Below are 25,151 nucleotides of genomic sequence, written 5' to 3' on the forward strand. Positions count from 1 at the left end.
GGATTTTAATTTCATGCACACACAAAACACAAGCGGCATGTATGAACACACGTTGACCTAGTTTCCCCTCCATCAGGGAGGTGAGAGATGCGCAGGAAGAGGTCGCCACAGCTGACTTTGAGTGTGTGCATCTGTGTGTTTTTGTTTAAATGACCTCATTGTGAATACACTAAAATTTGGAAACCTAACCAAGGAACATACACCGATCAGCCATAACATTAAAACCACCTGCCTAATAGTGTGTAGTTCCCCCTTGTGCCGCCAAAACAGCTCTGACGTGTTGAAGCATGGGCTCCACAAGACCTCTTAAGGTGGTCTTGAATTCTTTGTCATGTTCCTCAAACCATTGCTGAACAATTTTTGTAGTGTGGCAGAGCGCATTATCCTGCTGAGAGAGGTCACTGCCATTAGGGAATACCGTTGCCATGAAGGGGTGTACCTGGTCTGCAGCAATGTTTAGGTGGGTGGTACGTGTCAAAGTAACATCCACATGAATGCCAGGACCCAAGGTTTCCCAACAGAACATTGCCCAGAGCATCACACTGCCTCCGCCAGCTTGTCTTCTTCCCATAGTGCATCATGGTGCCATCTCTTTCCAAGGTAAGCAGCACACATGCACCCGGCCATCCGCATGATGCAAAAGAAAACATGATTCATCAGACCAGGCTACCTTCTTCTACTGCTCCATGGTCCTGTTCTGATACTCATGTGCCCATTGTAGACCCTTTCAGCAGTAGACAAGGGTCAGCATGGGCACTCTGACCGGTCTGTGGCTATGCAGCCCTATACTCAGCAAGCTGTATGCCCTGTGTGTTCTGACACCTTTCTATCATAGCCAGCTTTAACTTTTTCAGCAATTTGTGCTACAGTAGCTCTTCTTTGGGATCAGATCAGATGGGCTAGCCTTCATTTCCCACGTGCATCAGTGAGCCTTGGGTGCCCATGACCCTGTCGCCGGTTCACCGGTTTGCCTTCCTTGGACCACTTTTGGTAGGTACTAACCACTGCATACTGAGAACACCCCACAAGACCTGTCGTTTTGGAGATGCTCTGACCCAGTCTTCTAACCATCACAATTTGGCCGTTGTCAAAGTCGCTCATATCCTTACACTTGCCCATTTTTTCCTGCTTCCAACTCATCAACTGACTGTTCACTTGCTGCCTAATATATCACACCCCTTGACGGGTACCACTGTAATGAGATGTTAGCAGTTTTGTGTTAGCTCTTGAGTAGTTTGTCCATTCATACCCAGTTGTGTCTAGGATTCTTGGCAAAGTCTTCTTTAACATGCATGAAGAGGCAGGACAGAAGAGTGTAAACTCAGTGCTTTCTGTATTAGGGTGACTCCAGTACTCATAGGCTCTGTTGGCATTAGCATACGCCCTTCATAATCTAATCATAAGTGGACAGTAATAAGTACAGGTGTGAATGGGGTCCAAAGTGTCTCGGAAACACTTTGTGATCGAATCACTCAAACCACATTCAGAGGTGGTCAGAGACATATATGACCACATCACATTTGTAGTGTGAATGCAAAATCATCTTATTGCATCCCAGACAGCAACGAAGAACTGCCTAATTGACAGCATCATTGCCCTAACCGGAAAATACATAATAATTGCAAGACTCTTTGGAAAAACATTACGTTTCCTCATTTAATCTGTTCTGTTTAATAATCTGTTTAATTCTATATCATTTTGTTTGGTCATAAGAACACATGCAAGAGGAAGGGACATGTGAATCAAGCCAGAGTTGAAATCCCATGAAGACTGACGTTGCAATCTCCTGGGACAGGACCAAGTAAACATTCCAGGAAATTATCAGTAGGGTCTATATGTGAACAGAAGCCAATACATTACAAGAAAATACACACTGACCTCTTCTGAGCACATTAAAGGACCAAAAAGGATAGTCCATAATCAAAATTTATGAAAACATGTCTAAACCAGGAAGTACTAGGAATAAAGTACAGGAAACCCAAGAACAAGAAACAAGGCTCAGACTTCATAATACTTGATATATGATAGTAAAAAATTCCAGGAAATTATCAGCCTGGGTTTAGAAGCCAAAACATTATGCAGAAAGACACACTGACACCTTAGGAGCACAGAGAAGGGATAAAAAAGGAGGTAAGGCTTCAAGGAAAGTGAATGAAAACACCAGGAGACATATCTGGAAACTGGAGGGATTGAAATCCTGGTTATTCATGCTGAGAATGAAATTCAGGAGCAAATTAGAAGGAGACTATATGAACATGCATAAAAAATGCAGGTGCATTGGTTTGTTATACATCATGTCATGTGTTGTGTGTGACAGGAATTTCATAGTGTGAATGTGTGCATCCTGTTAAAATAAAGGTTGAAGGTTACAAAAGGCTTACTTGGTTGCTGAGAGGCTAAAGACATCAGCAGCCTGCCATGCACACATACACATACACACACACAATGTGTGATGAGCTACTAAATACGCACTCGTCGTCCCGCTCAGATATCTTGGCAAAGTGGTGTGTGAACATTCTCTTGGTAATGAGCCTTTTTAAAAGAGCAAGATGAGTGTGAATGAATGTGTGAGAAAGAGAATGAATTATTCAGGGACTGAGTTGACAATTCAGCATGGAATAATGTATCTTTAAAGAGCATCTTCATCAATGTGATGAATGTCATGAAAAATGTACTGCATTACGCCTTATTTTGATCGTTTCTGTCTTCTACAAAAGTCATATTCCTGTTACGGGTGTGATGAACGAAAAAAGTTTTGGGATGGGGTTAGAAGTGAGTCGAGGGCCATGACGTCTTCATGTACTGGTGCACAGACTTGTTTCCTTAACATGCTGCCTAAACACATCTTTGTGCTTATTTATCTGACACTGACACACACACACATATCAATCCCACCCTAGTAAGAGAATCAAGGCTCTATAAATGTATAGTTTTCGAGGGCACGTAATGGTGGCGGTAGTCTACAAATAAGAAACTATAAGGACAAGTGATGTATTAGTCTTAATTGATGATTTATTGCACATGCAGCTGTGGTTTCACTTTCATAGTTTTCTATAGGTTCATTTTGTTTTCCTGAATGTGCTTCAGCACATTTTACATCCAGCACCAAACAACATAAGCTTTTCAATTCATACTGGCTATGACATTATTCATTCATTGGTGCATGGAGGTTTCTCACTACCAGTAAGCTTAAATATAATACAAATTGTCCGCATTGGACCGTCAGATTATTATGAGCGTGCATTACCACTGTACACCATTAAATAAAATTTATCGACTCATTGAAATAAGCTAAGTGTGCTCAAAGCTGTTTTCCACATGTTGGGTTTAAAAGGAGTGCTTATTAACCCAGCACCAGTTATAACCCGTAAATGAGCCTTTAATTTCGCTATTACAGCTCACCACTCCCTCCCATTTAAACGCATACGGAGTGAAAACAAAGACACAGGCTGAGGAGACGAAAACTTGCTGCCATTTTGTTGTCGTGATCAGACATGCTGGCAGATATCAAGAATTCTGTTTTCTAATATCAGTAGGAGAAATTATATTGGAATTGACTATTAAGGATAATTGGAAAGGACTATTAATTAATTATATTAATGACTATTAAGGCGAGACACAGTGGTGCAGTGGGTCCACCTCACAGCTCCATAGTTGCTGTCTGTGTGACGTTTCCCATGTTCACGCAGTGTTCTCATGGGTTTCCTCGGGGTTTTGTGTGTGTGTGTGTGTGTGTGTGTGTGCATGGTGCATCCCATCCAAGGTGAATTCTCCTGCCTTGTGCCAGAGTTTCCGGGATAGGCTCAGGATAAAGTGAGTACTGAAATTGAGTGAGGAGTAGACTTGTAATTTATCATGAGTGAGAATATGTATGCTTGCATGCATGGCTACTGTATATGTCTATTTATTTATTTAAAAAGCCCAAAATCACAAGCATTTTTATAGCTTTATAAAATGCCTTAACAGTTGTTAAAACCCTATTTTTGACATGAAGTGTTAGCAAATATCTAGATTTCATATGAACTATATTTGAATACTTTCCTTAATAGCTCTTTGATTCGTAACTGACTGGGACAGATTGCTTGATACAGAACTGAAATTTAACTACAGTATTTATTCTAGTTGTGTTAAGGCTAAAGCACTTCTTGTCTGCCTTAAAGCTTTTCTTCACTATCACTGTCACTTTGCTCCACTTTCGGCTTTAACCACTAAAAATGAACACATTTTGGGTCAAAGTAACTAAAAAAATGGAGTATAAAGTAAAAATGATGGAAAAAACTAACTGAGTCACATGACTGTGTAGCCAAACATGATCATACTGCATACAACACGAGGAATAGTATGTTTTATATATTATAGGTGCAATGTACAAGTATGCAATTTCAAACATAGCCACCGGCTTTTCTTATATAATGCATTGTGTGTGTGTGTGTGTGTGTGTTCTCATTGGGAACAGCTGCACATAGTGTGTCAGTGAGTCAGTGAGATATACGATGTGAAACACTCAACTAAAATGTGGGTTTAGTTAAGATCCCTGAATTATGTAACAGCACCCTCAGTTCATTTCACTCTTTTAATTAGCAGCAAGAACGTAATGACAGTGGCAGGTTTGGATAAATCTCATGTCAGAGACAGAGCAAGATGCATGTAAGTGTTCAGTAAGAAATGGATTGATGATTTGGAGCACATTATAAGTCCCTAAGCACACACATTTTGTTGCCTGTGGATGCTATGTACAATGAATCAACTTTAATACCTATTACCTATAATGTATTTATGAATATAAAATATGACTGTGTTGTATGCACATACACTGCTTACTCTTACTGTGACTAAACACCACTGCAACTAACCTCTTTTCATGTGAGAGTTCACATCGATGGAACTAATTACTTGGCTTTATTTTCTCCATCACCAACTTAAAAAGATTCTCTCATAGCCAGGTATGGTTTAGTAAGGCATGGACAGGAACCTACGCAGGGACCGGGCCTGACTCCACCACACATGAGCCAGTGCCGCCGCGTCTCACAAGCCAACACATGCAAAAATAAAAGCATGTACATTACTACATACATTACACATGCATTATGAGGGTTTGAGTAGCCTCAGTGCAATGCAGAAGGCAGTCTTACCTCAGGCAACTGGCTTCTTGATGCCATTTTTCCTCGCAAACTCATCTACCAGATTGTTATAGTCCAGCTCTTTAACAAGCTCTGACTCAATGGCCAGCAGTAGCAGCATGTTGAGTCTTCTTTGACAAATTTTAGTTCATTTTTATTCTAGGGAAAATCAATATTTTCTGCATTTTTAAGGTTTCTTTTCATTGACTCACTTAGTGTGGGTTCCAGTTATCTATGGTTCATTTTCATCTGCTTATCTAGCTCCAGTTCTTGTCGTTAATAACAGTGCTGTTAGCATGGAGCCGTCTCGTCCACAGACTACTGGTTTTTGTGGGAATTTTTTTTCTCTCTCTCTCTCTCTCTTCCTACTAGGATTTCCTTGTTAGCAATGCTGGCACCTCTGTATCACTCTCATAAAAATGATTATACACTGTATCAGCAGAAAAATTATCTGCCTCTATCAAAAAAAAATCTGGACACCACTCATTACCCACTTAGGTCAATGACTCCGTAATCATTACTCCTATTATATGTATAACAAGACATAATCCCTATGGCCGTACCACATTACTGTAGAGCTCTAAAAACATCTCCTTGCACTTGCACAGTCACACTTATTTACACTCTGCCCAAGCACAGAGCAGTTTTATTTGGTTATGGTCGGGTGACTAGGCAAGACTTAACATAATCAACTTCTCTGGGAGGATTTGGATGGAAATGTTCACGTGTGAGAGAGAAAGAAAGAGAGAGAGTTGTGTTCAACCAGCTGCATAAAGCTCTGGCACGTCCTGCATAAGGCACAACAGAGTATCTCTGAGAAATGGTGACAAAAACACAGACTGTTTATAGGAAGGAATTGTGTGCAGCATTTAGAGCTGCAAAGAGACATGTAAACATTTTTGTGGTACATTTTTGTGTGGTTTTTTATTTTTCAGATAGTATATGATGTCACCAGTGTCGAGGAAGCAATTTTGAAACTTGTAACTTGTCAAAATACAAACTACTCATGACTTAAAATAGCTAAGCTACAGCCACACTACACTTTTGATAGAGTAGCTAGCTAAAAAATAATGCTAGCTTCTCTGAAGCTAGTTTATCAACCTCAGAAAATCTGTGGCATTTTCATTTTCTTGTGCTGCTAATTTTTTTCACAAAATAATAATTTACCTGCTTTGTACACAGTATTTCATTACAAAGACATTTTTTTCTAAAAGCAACAGATACAGAGAGGGCTAACTCCACTACTCTTGGTTCACTTTGTTTCTGCATATACTGTATCCAGCTAGCTAGTTAACGTTCATAGGCGTACAGTAATCCAAGAAAAAGAAATGTAACTTGTTAATGTGGAAAAAAGTAGCTAGTTACTGGAAAAGCTACATTATTCTGAAAAGTGCTAAGCTACTGCCATGCTACTAAAACAAGTAGTTAAGCTAAGAGCATCACTGCTTGTAGCAAACAACTGCCTGGATGTCACAAATCTGTCTAAATCTAATAAAGTGCCAAATAAAGAAGTTCTGTAAATTCTGTAAAAGTCCATGTGCATTTTTTTTATAGTGCATTGCGCTGGCTTTATTAGGTTACACACTTTATATGTAACCTACATTTTAGTGCAAGGCTTCCTTGTTTGGCGGCGTCATGAACAAATAAGAAAGAAAGAAGCAAAAAGGCAAGTGTGAGAATCGATGAGCATCTGATAGTTCTGTTCATCACTGGAAAGGGAGGACTTGTTTATCTGCTGGAAAAGAAATCAAAGCCACTTCTCATTAATGTCTAGCAAAAATGGGTCACTCCAGAATATTTGTGTGTTTGTGACGAGTTTGATCAGTGCAGCAGTTCAGCACTTAAGGGGAATATTGCTACCCCTGTACACAGTTTTCTCACTGCAACCAGTGGATATTATCAGGTAAATGAGGTTGTTTTTCTTGTTCGGTTAAACAGCATTCCAGTTTCTTTGCTGGTGTGTTTACTCATTAAGCATAGCTCCTATATGTCTATTTGATGCTTGGTCATGCTTTTATCATTTGTGGTCATGCCACATAGATGCAATTGTAGCTCATTAGTTATTTGCTTCTGTTTTTAGCAGACAAAAGTTGCAAAATACAGACTAGTAGTCTTACATTTTTGTTTAATATTGTAATTGTCCTAGTTGCCTTAATTTTATTTACTACAGAGTGTCCCAAAAGTCTACATACACAGGGACTGTGTATGCCAGCACCACATTGGTTGTGCCGTCGTCACAACACTTCCAGTTTTTTGAATTTGTTAATAAGTTTGGCAACAGTGTCATGTGTGACGTGTTTGCCATGGTTCCTGTTAAAGTCCATCGCAGCCTTGTGACAGTTTCACAATCCAGCCATGAGAATGATTTCAATATGTTCCTCTTTTGTCAAAGGCATTCTTTGAGGATATCTGAAAAAATATATATATATAAACTAGACATTTTGCTAAAAAGTGTTAATTTCCTCTATGAATGTAGACTTTTGGGATATCCTGTATATTTATTATATACCTTATGGACCTAATTTGGCATGATGGCTTAATATGTTCCCATTTGTTCAAATTAAACATGTCGATAATTGACCCTTAAATTTGACAATAAAATTTGACTGATTAAAAAGCGTGAAGGTTCTTGTGAGTATTCACTACTGACCTGCTGCATCTAGGGCAGTGGTGGTTCGATGGTTAACGCCCTGGATTACTGATCAGAAGGTCAGGGGTTCAAGCCCCAGCACTACCAGGCTGCTACTGTTGGGTCCTTGAGCAAGGTCCTTAAACATCTCTGCTCCAGGGTTGCTGTATCATGGCTGACTCTATACTCTGAACCCAGCTTCCTAACAAGCTAGGATATTTGAAGAAAAGATATTCACTGTGCTGTGATGTACATGTGACAAATAAAGGCTTCTTCTAAAGCTTGATTTAGTGGAATTTAACATTGGATTTAAATTCGGGATACCTGGAATTAGTTTGGTTTCTCCTCCCCCTCTAAGTGTCCTGTTTATTGGATGTTCTTGGATTCTACTGTTGATTTGGGTAATAGCATCTTCCCAGTGAATAAATGTAAACGTGTTCAATAATAAAATATTACTTAGTGCCATTTTAAAATGCAGCATTTCTCAACTCCAGCCCTCCAGCCCTGCAGTGAATTCTGCACAGTTACACATTCACACTGCTCTAACACACTTAATTACACTTATCAGACAATACTTAAGCCTTTAATATGCAGTAATAATCCAGAAATCACAATGAACAGAGCAGAGAAATCATAATGCGTGCAATGCCTTTCATTCATTAAGACATGATTTAGATAACAATCAGATTGCGAGTGTTAGACGTCATTTTAGGGTCCAAATCTGCAGACTATAAAGAGATAAACTGCTACTCTCAGTGTAATACACACTCATAGCCAATCAATTACTTGGATGTGAGAAATGAATGTAAGCTTTTTTGCACTGACCAAAAAGTGTGATTGTTCATTTTGTGATTGTTATCTCTGATTAGAACATTATTAACAGTATGGTCTATCTGAAATTTATTTACGCACCTCATTACAATGATGTGGACAGAAATACATCAGAGGAGACACTGTGGTGATTCAATTATTGGGCTTATTGCTCTGCTTGCTATCATTATTTTATTTAATGATCTCATTCACGCTCTCGTTCTGATTTATCGCTCGCACCAGTCACATCAAAAAGTCATTTTAATACCAGGTTCTTTTGATTCCTGTTTCTCAGACATAAATGCTTGTCATGAAGGAAGGATTTTAGAGAAGGTGTTCAAATGAACAAATGAAGGCTGCAGCTTGTAAGCACATGCGCAAGGGCCCTGATGTAATGTTGTAGTGCACATTGTTGTTGTTGTTTGTCTGTTTAGGTATCTTTTTTGTTTTTAGTTTCAAGTGAAGGAGCAGTTGTTGGACAGGAATTGTATTTTGATGCCTTAATGAAAAGTGGAAGTGTGTGCGGCGTGGGAACTCTCACATTCTAGTTTTCTCAGGTAAACTTGCTGTGGCTTTACCTGCCTCAACACTGAGCTTTTATTTTAAGGATGTTTAGGCCAAAGTCCAAATTGGCAGCAGAGAGAAAGAGAAAGAGAAAGAGAGATACATATAAAGATATTTGGCCTTGGCTGAATAGATGTAAGCTTATGTTGGGGTGTCAATCATTATATCATTATTATTCCAAAGCGTGAGTGAATTGTCAAATCAGAAGGTGTTGATTCGTTTTCTATAACAGCACAGGTCTGACAGTAGTTGCTAGCATGACATCATGACATTTTTTTCTCGTATTAACTTCAACGAAGAGAAAAAAGAGAGGCTGGTGAGGGAACGTTTATTTATGGCTGATATAACGTAAGTGATAACAGGAACTCTCATGGATGTTCCATAACAATAAATGTAGCTATAAATGGTTAAAAAGCATGACATGTCTATCATTAATCAAGTAAAAGTTATAATCATTGGCAAATGCTGTGGTAGAAGAGGAATATAATAATTCATGATATGCTATTATTAGAAAAGAATCAGCTTTGGGGTTGAGCATGCTGTGGCCTTTGGCAGTACATGACCATACTAACAGATTTCAGATTATATCCTGTGATAGGCTGAAGATTGTAGACCATGGGAGTATTTTTCCAGCTGTAGGCATTTATGTGATCTGGCAAACAAATTTTTGCCCAAATTTTGCTCCTTTATCATTAATACTGTTGTTAAGAAAAAATTGCTGTATTTGGTAATAGAAGCAGTATCATGCCTCCTTGTGTAATACCCTTCCCAATTCTGTAACTCAAGTGCTTTGTGTGGCCTGAGCTTATCTAAACCCTGTGCTGACTTCAAAGAATGCTAGCACAGCCAGTCAAAGCTGCGGGACTTAGTAGCCTTGTTTGTGCTGGATAGCTGATAAGTTTGTTCTCATTTATAAAGCAAACATAACTAACAATATGATACTGTTCTATGGCGGAACAATAAAAAGCATGCAACTGCTCATACTGTGTTTTTCTGATAAGGCAATTCTGTATGTAATGATAAGATTTCTACAAAATCTAAATCTAGGCTTTCTGTCTGTAAACATGCTTCAGTGTGATTTTGAATCATATTTGAATTATATTTGACTTCATAATATTTCTATTATTATCTCGGTGGAGCATTATCATTTCCAAAAGAAAAAAAATAATTGAGCTTGAGCTTGCTCCTATGAGCTTGCTCATAAAATATTCTCTAATACATTAAACACAGCATAGAATTAAAAAAGATCTTTGAGTTATTTTAATAACAAATAACAAACACATTTAAAACCATGTAAAAAGTCTTGCAATACCCACATTATAATTTTTAATAAACCCAGAGTATACAATGTGAAATGTCAAATTTCAGATTTTATTGTCATACATAATGTCATTTGAATTCAATTCAATTGACTTTTATTTCCATAGCTCTTGTAACAATAGACATTGTCACATAGCAGCTTTTCAGAAATTCAAAAATATAGACTTAGGTCCCTAATGACCAATTCAGAGGTGACAGTGGCAAGGAAATCTCTCTGAGACGACATGAAGAAGAAACCTTAAGTGGAACACGTGCTCTTTTGGGTGACATTGGATGCTGGGATTATAAATCATTACAATATACAGGTCTAGAAGAGTAAAGACAAACAATCCTAAGTGTGTTGAAATGGTTTTCAGTATAAGCATGTAGTTAAAAAGAGTCCAGATGAGCACAGGACAGTCTTTATGATTACAGCAGCAGTTCTTGGTACAAGTCTACAGTATCTAGAGATTATCCACTAAAGCAGGAGTGAAGTGAGGCTTGGACAAATCTTTAGGTTTTTCTAGATCCAAATATGAAAAACACACACCAGTTTCCTTCTCCTGTGCACTGATGGGCAAATAAGGTATCTAAAATAATTTTGAGTCACAGAGCATACTGACAGTGCGCATTAGGGTCTTTTATTTGAGTCATACATTAGCTGTTATATGATGTAAATCTTTCATTTCTTAAAACTCTAATTCCAGTAGAGTGGTGCCAGGAGTGTAGGATTACTGAGACAACCAAGGCTGGAATACAGGGATACAAATCACACTACAAAACAAAACAAAATAACACAACATTATAAGTAGGAGTGAGTAGTGTGTCTCTACACCTGCATAGATCTAAATTTTAACTGCATTTCTTTAGTGCTCTAAGTGCCCCCTAGATAAGAGAGTCTCGTAAGTGTAAATGTAAATGCATTTGTGTATTCTCATGTGGGTGTAAATACACAAGTGTGTATGACATTTACATTTATAGCTTTTGGCAGACGCCCTTATCCAGAGTGGCTTTCAGTAATGCTTTGTAGTCCCCATTAAAACATATCCTCATGTAAGTACAAACAGATCGGGGTCTAAGAATGCTCTCAGATTATCAGATGTTCATTCAGGTGCTTAGTGAAGAAGTATGTCTTCAGTCTTCATTTGAAGACAGCAAGCGATGCAGGGGAAGTTCATTCTTCCTCCTGGGTGCCAGAACAGAGAAAAGTCTTTATGTATGTCTTCCTTGCACCCCTGTGTATAGAATGAAGTTAAAAGTAAGTTAGACTTTAATTATGAGCTGCTGTGTGCTTTGCAAATGAAGAGAGCATGAAGTAAAACCCTTAATAGATCCTGTTCCTTCTTCATGTGCTCTAATGACTGTGAGTCTCAGCTTGGTGTCTGTGATGAACTCAAACAATTAGAGTATAGTATGTTTCATTCCTTCCTTCTTTCTTTTTTCTTTCTTGTTGAGTAGCTCTGTGCTCTGAGAAGAGAATGCTAGATGCGCACATGTCTATTGCAGTCATTCAGATGAGTGAGTTTCTGGCTGTTAGTGTCAGTAATTTCTTCCTCTGTTTGGAACACAGTGGAGTGTATACCCAAGGGCCTACAAGACTGAAGCCTAGCAGCAGATTACACCTTGAAACCACACACACACACACACACACACACACACCTTCTTCCCTTCATTTCAAATCAGTGACTCAGGGGAGAATAGCATGCAGGCAACAGGGTTTCTCGCTTTTTCTATTTATTTTAATTTGATTCTTATGCCTTACATCTATTAAGAACAATAATTTATTCAGGTTAATGCTGAGCAAAGTGATCAAGACATGCATTTTTGGTTGAGAGAGAGAAAGAGCTAGCAAGAGAGAGAGAGAGAGAGATACTTTGTGTAACTGCAAGGTTTGTCACTTAGCAAGTTTCATCACTAACCTTGTCCTGTCACACAGAAAACATCATCATCACGCAAATGTCATTACAAGGAAACACAAATAAAACAGTTGTAATGATCTGTGTCATGGTGAACAATCATAGAATCACCACAGGCTTCAAGGTGGAAGTAAACATGGTTAGGAATAAATCTATAACCAATGTTTATAACCAAGCATTTAAGCAAAGACTTTAAATAAGAAGTTCCGTATCAGTCACCCATGCATTTCAACAGAGATGAAGAGGAGGACTAGACTACATACCCTTCTTTAAGGGACGATATCTAGATTCGAGGAGTCCAGCCAGGGATAGACCCAAAGTCCAGAGTGAGACCTGAGCCAGAGACCAGGCCATGAGTGCAGACCAAGACCAGAGGCATAGACACTGAATTATAGACGTAGACAAACCTAGTGATAGAGATAGAGAAAAAAAACAGCATAAAGAACCTAGGGCAAAATCAGTAACTGACAGGGACAGGATGAAGACCCATGACTGATACTGAGACTTGGAAAGTCTCAAGTTCCAGTACTTGCTCAAAGAAAGGCTGAGACAGAAACAAGCCCAGGGGCTGAATGTGACCTTGTGGAAAGCTGATGCATCAAGCGTGGCACTAGGTACAACTAAAATGTTTAAAACTGATGCAGGAAAATTCTCAGAGGATAAGCAAGATGCTGGAGAGAGCTCAGAGATGGAGCATTACAATGTGTATGAGCCTTACATAAAGTAAAACTCAGGGGCTACACATGAACTGGAGTAAACATGGATACACCTCCTGTCACAAGAGAAAGGCAGAAAGCAGGGGCCTGATATTTGGGAACTCACATGACATGGAACTGAGACTTGAGATAAAAAGGGCCTGAGATTTACACAGGGGAAGATTCAAGGCTTGAGACTAACTCAGGGAAGTTCTCTGGATCTGATTTAGGGGAAATCTCAGAGCTTGAAAGAGATTCGGCAAAGGTCAGGGCTGGTAATTGTCTGAGGATTTACAAAGACAAAATCTGACAGAGGAAAATTCTTGGGAACCATGCCAGGTAAAGCTCAGGGTCAGGGAGGTTGATAAAGACAACAGATCAGATACAGATTCAGACATGGCGCCAGAAACAGTTCATCAGTGATAATTCCCCTGGCCGTACAGGAGGGTTAAACTTCTTTTTGGGGGTCAGCTCCCACTCCTTTTGACTGGTATGAAAAGCAAGACAGCTTAAACATCCTCATAAAGAGTTCTGAAGGTGCAGACAGCCATTGGGAAAAAAACAGTAATGCAGTTTGAATTCAGGCATACAAAGGGACTCAGATGACCTCTCAGAAACCAAGAAGCAAGCAAGAACTAGAGGAAGGCTGAAGAGTGCAGGCGAGAGAAACTGGTCAGTGTAGAAGTGTAGGAGTAAGAAAACATATCACAGATCAGATACACTGCAAAAAAAAAAAGTGCATTGCATAAATTACATAGCAAGTGAAAATATCTTGACTATAGTCATATTTATCTAGTATTTCCTATTATAAGATTAGCATAAACCAAATATAAGACTATTAAACTTATTTTTACACTTTTACTAATTTCAAGCCTGAAATGGTCTTGTTCTATTGGCAGATACTTTTGCTCATTTTAAATATTTATTGCTAGAAAGAAGCAAAATTATCTCCTAATAGAATAAGAAAAAGTTTAAAATGAGTAAAAACATCTCACAATAGGTTGAATAATCTTATATTTGGTTTATTGTAATCTTATAATAGGAAATACTACATACATTTGACTATATTCAAGATATTTTCACTTGCTATCACTTACCAAGCAGGACACTATGTGTCACGACACTGATGCAGGAGGTAGTACAAAGTATTTCAATATTTTGTAAAACCCAAACATTAGTCTAATTCCAACCACATATCTTTTTACATGATTATGAGAAAGTACACCTGGTAACTTAACTGAGGAAAACATCGTCGTCGTTATGTTCAGGATCCTGTTTTATCCTGGTATAATATGGGATGCCAGTCCATTGCAGGTCACCATGCACACACATATTCACACACTTTTCATACAAATTTAGCACAGTCAATCCACCTACTGGCATGTTTTTTTGGGAGATTGGAAGAAACCCAGGAACTTGGAGGAAACCCTCAGGGGATCCTGACGCTGTGAGCTGGCAGCACTACCCGCTGCACCACCATGCTGTGAGGAAAACATGTTCCAAGGAAATGAAAAGATCGACTCTGCTGCTCTTCATCTTGTTCTTCCAGATCAACAGAATGTCCACAAAGCAAGTTAATCGTTTGCAGCAAGCTATCACAATGGAACAACTGGCAAGTTTTTTTTTTCTTGCCTGGGGAGGGGCCAAGGGACGCATTGGCATGTGGAATAGGCATATTTGATCAAAATGTTTGGTCAGAAATTCTGGTTATGTCCCAGGTTTATGTCTTGTCCAACTGGAAAGCTATTTTAAAAAAATGATTTCAATATGTGCAAATAAGATTGTTTCCAAGAATTCTGGGGAAAAAAAATTTAAATGGGATACAGTTTAGCTATATAGATATATAGCCATAAAATACTTTATTTATAAAAGGAAAGTATAATACAATGATAAATGTTATTATGCAGCACAGTATATTTGCACTCTTCCAGTGAGAGTTGTGAAATAAATTAAACTGCTGACAGTTTCATTGGTTTTACCACACTGTTGTGAAAGGTACCACTGTACAGGCATTCTTTTCGGGAATATGACGGGTGTTTACACAGATGGTTATCGAGTTCATGGAGTGAGGAATTTGAAAATCAATCTCACTTTAGTTCTGTTTAGCAATGAGACAGCAAATGGAGAAGGAGAAGACAGAGGCAAAAAGAGAGAAAGACAAGCAAATGGTCAGGCCTGACACACTCATCCATTTATTTCACTGCCACACACACGTACATGTGTACCAGGGATGTGCCTGAATGCAAATGCATTATTCAGAAAGAACAGCTACAAAGAATGGGCTACATTTTGCTTGGTGGTCTTTTGTTGTTGTTGTCGTTGTTGTTTTTCCAGAAAGAGAGTTGCATGATTGGGAGTTTTTCACTTTCATGCAGGCATGAGTGAGCATCCACAGTCATGGTGGTTTAAAGTTACGGTATTGGTTTGTTTATATTGTGGGAAATTTTGAGGGAAAAAACTAAATTTGTTAGAAAATATTGCAATAACCCCTGAGGATTAAAAAAAATCTGTGATGTAGTGATGTAGCTGAGGTTGAGAAGCTGTCAGAGCCAGAATTCACACACCATCCTGCGAGGGCTGGCATTTCTACCTTTTTTCCTAGTGTTTTCCAGTGTTTTCGTGGAGGGTGGGAGGGGACCCTTCTGGTTTAGGCCACACCCACTTTGAGTTTAAACCGAATAGAAATACAGATACGGATATTTGTAGCAGTAGACAGATACAGATAGTGGCATTGCATTACACCCCTAATGTGCACAAACACACTTTCACGTTTTGTTTTGCCTGGTCTGGAAGTGTGTTTTCAAAGACATCACAGAATATCTCCTCTAAACTCTTCTTTTCTGTTTCTTTAAATCGTTTTTTTTCTATGTTGTATTTACATTATTAGTGTTATTAGCTGTGTAAGGAGTTTCCCAGCATGAGTCATTGTGTTTACAGGCTGAATTAGTTAATAAAACCACAAAGCCAAAGAAGACAAAAAAGGCAGCATACTTTTTGTCTAAAGAACAAGAGAATTACCAAATCAAAAGAAGAGAGAAAGAGGCTTACTTTCATATGAAAGGAGAAAAGAGTGAGACACTGTGTGGAAGGAAATGAGAGGGAAAGAGTGAAGCCATTCCTGCTGTGGGGCCTTTCACAGCATGGCATCTGAAAACTGCGATTGTTGCTGCACTTCAATTGGAGTCAGTGACAGTCACCTCTGCGAGTCCTATTTCACCTTCAGCTTCGCTTTTAAATTAATAGGCTTTAGAGGAAGCCTTTGGCACTGAGGCCACTTGCTCACATTCTTAGTCATCCTAGACTTTAAAAGAGTATCCTAGAAAAAAAAAACCTCTTATTCTGGGAAATGAGTTGCAGGAGTCTTTTTTTAGGGGCTTTGAGTGAATGAATAGAGGAACGAATGCAGCAGATATAATTAGATATCTCTTTTGGGAAAGAATTTAAGTTTTGTTATTTCCTGAATTCAAACATGTCATTACTTAAATAGTTATTACTTGAATAGGGAATAGTTCATGACTGAGCACTGTGAGCTTTTATGGATTAAATGTATTATTAGATGTCACAAATTTTAGAGAGCTACAGTATATAACCTTTTCTGAATAGCTAGTTTTGATGAGAAAAAAATGTAAAGTGGTGGACTGACTTTTTAAAAGACCATCTCACCATTATTTCTGTTTCATTTATTGTATACTGTACTAATCTTTTGAATATGTGGTACATGTGGAGTACATTATTTTCATTTAGCAACAAAAAGGTTATGTGCTAATTCTTTATTTCCTGAAAAACAGCATGGCAGATATAGAACTGTTCCCCTGTCTAAGTAGACCATAACACCTCATTTACATTATTAGAAATAACAGTGACTGGCAGTTAATAATGACAGTTAATAATTACCATGGCTAACAGTTTTTAGGAAGCATATAAGTGGTATTAGCCAAAATGTTTAGGTTACTATATAATCTAATACATACAGTAGAAGCCTAAATATATAACCGTGGTACATTATATGAGATGCTTATAAGCGTCTCTGTGTTTTAATCTGTTGAAAGTTAAAAGCTGCACAGAAAACAAGTAGCTGTTAGATTAGAGACCAGGGAGACTGAAAAACAACTCTCCAACTCTTTGTTCTGGTCGCTTACCAATTTATCGCTTGCTAATGTGAACTTAGCTGAAGGCTAAAGCTAAAATGAAGTGTTGGTTGCGAAATGATGGAGTGGACCTTTAATGTCACGGGCATAAATGAGGCCCAGTCAAGTGCACGATTCCCACACTCTCTCATTACCCTGTAAAGAGGCCAGAAAAGGCATGAACAGATGAATGGAGCTAGTTTATCTTAGTGCATTGTGAAATGTAGTACTTTAAAAAAGTATATTGCAGTGGAGGGACAGATCTATGAGCATGAACAATGTTTAAGGTCTTTTTTTGCTCTTAAATAAGTGTTGCACAGAGAACCAGAACAAATTCAGTCCCATTTAGGTATAGAAATCGAGTGAGTGGCAAAGAGTGAAAGCTTGGCGTCAGGCACAGCTTCAGACACCTATAAACAAGGAAGGCCCCAGCACGGTAATTGGCAACATGCAAATCCAGTACGTGTTCTGTGAGCTGACAAGCTAATTACAAGCAAAGATGTGTCATGCTACTCATTAAAGGAAGAATCTGCCATCTTTTAAAGGAGAACACTCGAATACACCCAATACATATGTTAAGACAGTTTGGTGTCAAATGGTTTATGAGGTACTTAGTGGAACAGAATATTTCCTGTGCCAAGAAAATTCTAGCACTGAACTACAACTATAAAACTACTGAACTATAACTATGAAGCTGTTGATAGGTGTGAATGTTTTTACACTGGAAGTGTGACCTTTGGAGTGTTATCATAAAAATAAGAGCTTCTTAATGACAACTAAATGGAACAGAAGGAGATAACTCAATGTTTGTCTTTACTTTTTGTGTTTAAAGAGATTTACCCTGCTCTCTCTCTTTCTCTCTCACACACACACACACCTATGTGTATGATGGAGCATATTATAGTAGTTTTTTTGTCTGTATTTTCATCTTAAATATTTCCCACACACACAAACATACACACTTACACACCTTCATTTCTCATCTCCATAAACAAGTTGAATAGCAAAGTGATGATGATTCCAGAAAGAGAGTGACCAAAGCTCAGCATCACTTGTTAATGAAACCTTGGCCTTGTGTTAAGAGTGACTCGTGAGAAAGGGCAGTTTTTTGTTTATATGGTGACTTCATTAGCATACCCATCTGGCCTGGAGACGGGAAGCTGTTGAAGAGCAATATGGACAACAGGGAGAGAGCGAAGGAGTAAAAGCAGTTAGTGAAAGAGCCAAAAGCAGCCTCAGGGGAAAGAGACGAGTAAAACAACTAAGAGAAAGAATCATTTTAGAGAAATGTAAGCTTGCGAATAGGAGTCATTTGTTTTTTTAATCCTTTTTAAGCACCTATTTTTTGTTCATGGACTATTTTGAAGAGAAGCTAACCCAGTATACACAACGTTTACTTCCTGCAGTGATTTGGCCGATGTGTATGGTCAACATGTTGAACTTATTTCTCCTCACAACAGCACAGAATGTTTCCCACCACATTGGAGTGCACATAATTCATTAAAGCACTAATAATTAGCCCCGGACTAAAGGCATTTGCCAGTACTGTGAGAATCTTGTGAGGAATTTGTGTCTGAATGTTTCAGTAAATGTTTCACTGGCATTTTTAAGTTATATTGTTGGTACACATGTTGAAATGATTTTCATTAACCTAATGACTGCTCAGTTCTAAAGCAAATAAGGCAAATCAAATGGATTTCAGTGTTGGATTTCTGTGGCTCCAATGGCTTTTCAGTTGCTCAGTGGTTAAAAACTGGTTGTAACTGGCCTAAATTCTGCTAATTAACAATCCAATTAAATTGATTAAATATTGCTGTTTTGTAATATTTTGCATCCTTGACTAATTATGCCCCAAATAGGTCATTTACCTTCCTACTTAATTTGAGTGGAATTTTAATTGAACCAGAAAAATCCATCGTTAATGGTTCATTAAAATTTGCTGGTGTGAAAGGAATGAGGATCCTGATAGTGTGAGACGTAATACGTACTTTGGTAATTAGGTGAATTGCTGACTCATGCTTAAATTAATGAGCCTCAGAGGCATGTCCGATTACAATGATCAGAACGTTAACAAAGACAAGTGCAAGTGGACAGATAAAGATTGTGTGTGTATTTACAGTTTGTTAACAATACATTTTTGCCTTCATTCATTCTATTCAGTTCATAGAACCACTTAACATTCATAACACTATAAATTCTGGACGAATAATAATAATAACAACAGACTGATTGCTCAGCTTGTGAACGTGAATAATGAGAATTTTATGCTATTAGTTTAGAAACATCAGGGGTGGACAAACCGCTAATACAGGCACCCCTGGACAAACAGATTACTTATCCAGGCTATTAGTTTTTCATTCGCAGTTGCCTGGCAGACAAGCAGGTGCAGTAAGCTGTTGATATAACAGTCACCGGTGCTTATTATTATTATTATTATTATTATTATCATCATTATTATTTCGCTCACTGACATCCAGAGAAAGAGAAGAACACTACTCAAATATTGACTGAGGACGTCCTCTGGCTGTTGACAATAATAATTTTTTATTAGCCTTATTAATTAGCTTGAAAAACCTAGACAATATTTCCAAAATCAGGAATATGAAGGAGTGTGGAAACAGTGACTAAACTGAAATAAATACAGTTCAGTGCAGCACAAAACCTGTAACTATAATGCTAGCACAACACACAGTCACTTCACTTTTAAACACTTCATCAAAGCGAAAATGAAGATGCAAGCCAGACTCACATAATGTCTTTATGTGCAAGAGAACACCACAGGCAAGACTTTCTGCCTTTTTGTCAAGAGAACAACCATGATATGCTTCATCAACTGTGACATTATCAGAAGAGAATAAGTATTATAGCTACATAAAGTCCCAGGGATTCAAGTATTGACTCATTTTCCATAGCTTCACTCTATGAATTTATGACTTGTCCACCCCTGAACACGTTAGAGTTGTTTTCTATCCTCCTTGACGTGATGCAACTATCTTATTCTTTGCAGGAGTTTCCTATTCTGTGCTTCAGGGGCCGGGGCAAGACAATGACATCACAGTGGAAGTACTCAGGAAGAGACGGTGGCTGTCTGAGCCAAGAATGACCAGCAACAAAGCCAGTCAGGAGACTTCAGAGGCGGAGTCACAGGATGTACCTGGACCACTGGCAGATACTGATGCAGATAACAGCTCCCAGATAACCGTAAGCTTTTTATTTAGTTAGTTAGTTAATTAGTGAGTTAGTTAGTTTTAAGTTTTTATGGTTTGGTGAGGAGTTGCAAAAGTGCATCAGCACGGCAGAGTTACCAGAGCTTAATAAAATAAAATAAAAATAATAAAACAGAGCTTCTCTAACTCTTTGCAGCAAGGGACCCCTTTAAACTGTAAAATAAATTCTCAGTACACATTGAGCCATAGAACTTTCCACCAACAGAACACATTAGGTAGGTCCAAAGCGTTGGCATTGTTTATAGGACTACTTGTTTTTCAGTTATTGAGGTTTGACTTAAACCCATTTGCTGCAAGGGTCCAGTCAAACTGGCCAATAACTATAAAAACTCAATAATAAATGTAATAACCTTTCATAATGATGAATTGTGCTTTCCACCACTGTGACAAAATTTAAAAAATAAATAAATAAAAGCTCCAGAAACCTTGAGGGACCCTGCACCCCACTTCAAGAACCACTGCAATAAAGGATGGTTAAAAACAGGTTGATAATAAAGGATGGTATCTATAGCAAAGTAGCTGTGACTGCTTGGCTACATTTAAAAGTACACACTACCACCCAACTAAGCAGTGTGTCAGAAAGTTACACTGCTTATGGTAACCATCATACGCATTGTCAGTTCTATTTGTTGTAGGTGTTGTTGAAATATTTTGTGTTGACATGGTTTGTATTAGCCAGATGGCTAATCAGTTATAAAGCAAAGCAAACTACAAACTGGCTAAACAGCTTAATAGTGATTGTTTGACATGAGGTCAGCTACTTAGCAATTAAATATTGGTTAAAATATTGCTTTATTAACTTTATTGCATGGTAATTTGCATACTATTGCTAAATACTACTTAATAAGATGTATTAAGTAAGCCAATGTGGATGTAGACACAGAAACTAGCCTTTTTTTTAAAAAAAAAATATCTGCTAATTGCGACGTTAGCTAACTAAAACTGCTTGCTAAATATTTTGTGCTGATAGGACTAGACTGTTTTGTGTGGACTATTTTTAAGTATGGTACTTGGGATTGGGTCTAGACACAAACAGGTTCCACTGCAATCACTGAAGTGTCATTGTTGCTGCTAATTTTTTAGCTAGCTAACACTGTATGCTAAATACTTTATATGCGAAATACAGTTAACATAGATGTAGCCACAATGTCACTTGACATAGTGTTCTTTTGATTACTTCTTCAGAATGTTCACATAGCAGTAGTGCAAAACATGATTTACATTTATGGAAAACATCTGAATGGAAACTTAACTGGAGACATCAATCCTAACCCATGACGTTCCAGCATTTTAAGTACACACATCTATTTATATTAAGCAGACATGGGCTAATAGAAGGATGATATAAAGCAAGTTAAAGCTAATGCTCAGTTTATTGTTTCCTTGCTGATTTTGCTCATTAGCTAATTAATAAAGGCATGTAAATACTTAGAGCTTCCCCTGCTGTAGCCTCCACGACTATACTATACATCCATGAAAAAACAGCCCTAAATGCAAGATATTTAAGACTAACAGTGAAACAGCTGGCAAACTGTGAATGAAATGCTCAAATCCTGGCATCAGTAGCTTTACATTCTCCATTTGAGGATGACGTGGTGCTTTAGAACTGATGGAAAATGGAGCAGCAGAGCCAGATGGAAGAGGAGACTGACAGAGAGAGGCTGTAGAAAGACTAGAGAAAACAGAGCTTGACAAGCAAAGAGCTATAAAGCAGTTTAATCTGATTTAATGAGTCTGTCTCATCAGAGTAGATGGCAAAGAGCCCCCACACCTAAAGCAATTCACACTACAGCATTATGGTCCTTTTTAATGCTTGTGTTTAATGTTCTAGTTTAATGTGTTTCGTGTGTGTTTGTGTGTGTGTTTGTGTTGTGTAATGTAGCACAGAAAGGGCTCACTATCTCAAATGATTGTAAAAATGACTTTGAAAAGAGCCAGGCGGTGTAGAAAAAAAGCTGCTGTTTCCTGTTGCCTTCCATGCATCCATGCTTATTATTAAACCTCATGTAGTCAGAGCTGTGTTTGTGAAAGTTTGTGTATGCCTAGGTAGAAAGAGCTTTCAGGCTTTAACTGTCTGTCTGTCGGTCTGTCTGTGTGTGTGTGCAGGGATCACAGACAGAATGTGAATATGAGAAAGAATTGGATGAGACTATGTGTGTGTGTGTGTGAGTGAGTGGGTGTGTGTGTGTGCGCACGCACCTGTGAGTGTGTGTATTTCTGCTTTAGCCTTCTTATAATAAGGACCTTAGAGAGTCATTTTGTACATTTTAAAAATGAAAGAGTTTCAAAACATAAACCAGTTGGGCTGCTAAATCCACCAGGTCAGTCATCACCACTCAGATATTTCATAGTCTATATTGTTCAAAATATAATAGAATATAATGAAATAGGATAAAATATTGTCATCATATGAGTACAGTGAAATTAGATTTGCATCTCCTGTTATATGAATAGAGAATATAAGAAGTAATCAAATGGTAATAGAACTTTTAAAATATGTGCAATATACAAAGGGTATGTGTGTATATTGCACATACATTGCATTGTCCCTTGCGTAGTTGTACATAGCATTTGTACCATGGCTATTCTGCCTTAAGCTTGTCATCTCTTTTTTACATTGTTTTTTAATTCTTCTTATTATTATGTGTCTTGCTGTCATATTTGTGTATGTACTGGAAGCAAAGTCAAATTCCTTGTGTGTGTGAGCACACTTGGCAATAAAGCTGATTCTGATTCTGAATATACAATTGTATGTGCAAGTTATAAGGCAGAATAGGATATTAGAGGAAATAATACTGTAGTGGCGGTACAGTCAGAATCATCAGAATCATACACACACAACAAAGATCACACTTGAACATACACAAACCCTTTGAGTTCACAACAACATGCCATTGAATTACTCTTAAAGAAGATTCCTATGAATAAAGTATTTATAGAGTTTAATTGTTTATGCAGTATCCATGTACCAGTTCTATACTTGCTTATGATCTGTCAAGCCCAGCCTCATCACACAAGGTTTATGAATTTAAGGGGGCTTTTTCCTAAACATTTTTTTTAACTGAGAAAGGAAGAGTATCCTTGCTATGGCATTGAATGCATTTGTGATATCTCAAAACAGAATGAACATGTTACTGCTGTGTTACTCAGGAACTGATTTTTAAAGCACAAGTGACAATAAGTGTCGACCAAAGAGCTACACAGTAATATTCATTTAATATGATTTTGAGTAAATGAGGTGTAAAGTGCATAATAAAATTTGTAAATGCTTGATAAAATGTATTCTCGGCATTAAAGTGCCCTCGCATGAAAACCTAATAAGTAATTTAATGGGGAAGTGATATAAATAGACCTGGGTATTGAGTATCCTGGAAAATACAGTCAGCTCCAGATTTATTATTAGGGGGCCAAGCACCAAAGGTGCGTAAGCACCCTATTGTTATTTTACCTTTTCTAATTATAATTCTTCTGGATCTTTTTCTTCTTCTGGCTGGGGTGTCTATGGCAGCCCATAGAACCATCTGGTAAAAATTGTGCAATTTAGCACACTGATTGGCGAGGGTCTAAGGAACATTCTGACCAAATTTGGGCCAAGTGTTGCCAACACTCTAGCGCCACCATTAGGTCAAAGTTGGGCCTAATTTGGAAGTACATTTATGGTCATAACTTTTGAACTGTGTGTCCAAAATTTAAGTTCAACGCACCCTATGACGTCAATTTCCACCTAACGAGATTTTCTGCCATCTTGTTTTCTCGCTACTCCTCCTACAAATTTTGTCCAGTCATCACCAAATTTGGCACACATCATCTTCAGGGTAAGCTTCACAAAAGAATTTTGAATTTTGCCCTTAATGTGCCAACAAATCTGACAGCGAAGCCACCAAACAGGAAGTGAGGCTGACACAAATCTTGGTAGGCATCTTCAGGACCGTGTCCTGAGGCTATGCTACAAATTTTGTGACAACATCACCTACTTGACAAAAGTTACAATAACATGCTGGAGATGTATCCATCTTAGTGCCATTTTTGCTATTCCTCCTCCAAATCTTGTCCAATCTTTACCAAATTTGGCTCACATCATCTTGAGACCTGTCTAAACAAAAGTTATCAAAGGAACTTTGATATTCAAAACTGTTCTGCAATAACTCCCATGTGTCAAATGGGATGAGAGGCTGTATCTCAGTAAGACATTTGCATATTGGCATGAGCTGACTTGATCTTGAGGACCTCGCTGTAATGTGCTCCAAAAGTTTAATGACTGCGCCACCTGTGGCCAAAAACTGTGATAACTTTCATAATCTTCCTAATTTAATTTAAATTTTTAACTTGTGCTAAATTCACAGTTCTGCATTCCTAGTTCTGCATTCCTATGATTCCCTAGGGTAAGTTGAAGTGAATACTCATCAGCATGTAAATTTCAAGAGTACTTCCTGTTTGCCAATTTGAATTCATTGAAACTCGTTTCATGCCTTACAAAAGTTATCAAATGATTTTTGATATTTTATATAGTTTTCCATATTTTATGTACTTGAATCTCTTTGCCTAAAGTTATTGCTCTGCTTTCTTGTGATTCCTTAGGCAACAATTGTAGCACATCTGTGAACGTGCGGCTCACCAACTCTAGGTGCTTGGCCCCCAGAAATTCTGCTTGCAGCTGTATTTATTATTATTAGTAGTAGTAGTAGTAGTAGTAGTAGTAGTAGTATTTGGTTTGATCTCACCTGAAAAATTTAGGCTAAGCATGAGAGTGACAAATTACTTAAA

At 38.0% G+C, this 25,151-nt stretch overlaps 1 protein-coding gene across 2 annotated transcripts in view; it reads left to right on the forward strand.

Moving 5' to 3' along the window:
- plxdc2b (plexin domain containing 2b) overlaps nucleotides 1-25,151 on the forward strand; it is a 115,283-nt gene that overhangs the window by 22,157 nt on the left and 67,975 nt on the right. For both annotated transcript variants that reach the window (XM_034303946.2, XM_026936701.3), the window contains exon 2: nucleotides 20,168-20,361. In XM_034303946.2, the coding sequence (XP_034159837.2) occupies nucleotides 20,168-20,361 (194 nt within the window). The remainder of the gene's footprint in view (nucleotides 1-20,167; nucleotides 20,362-25,151) is intronic.

The sequence above is a fragment of the Pangasianodon hypophthalmus genome, chromosome 4 (genome assembly GCF_027358585.1).
Source record: "Pangasianodon hypophthalmus isolate fPanHyp1 chromosome 4, fPanHyp1.pri, whole genome shotgun sequence".
Lineage (NCBI taxonomy): Eukaryota > Metazoa > Chordata > Actinopteri > Siluriformes > Pangasiidae > Pangasianodon > Pangasianodon hypophthalmus.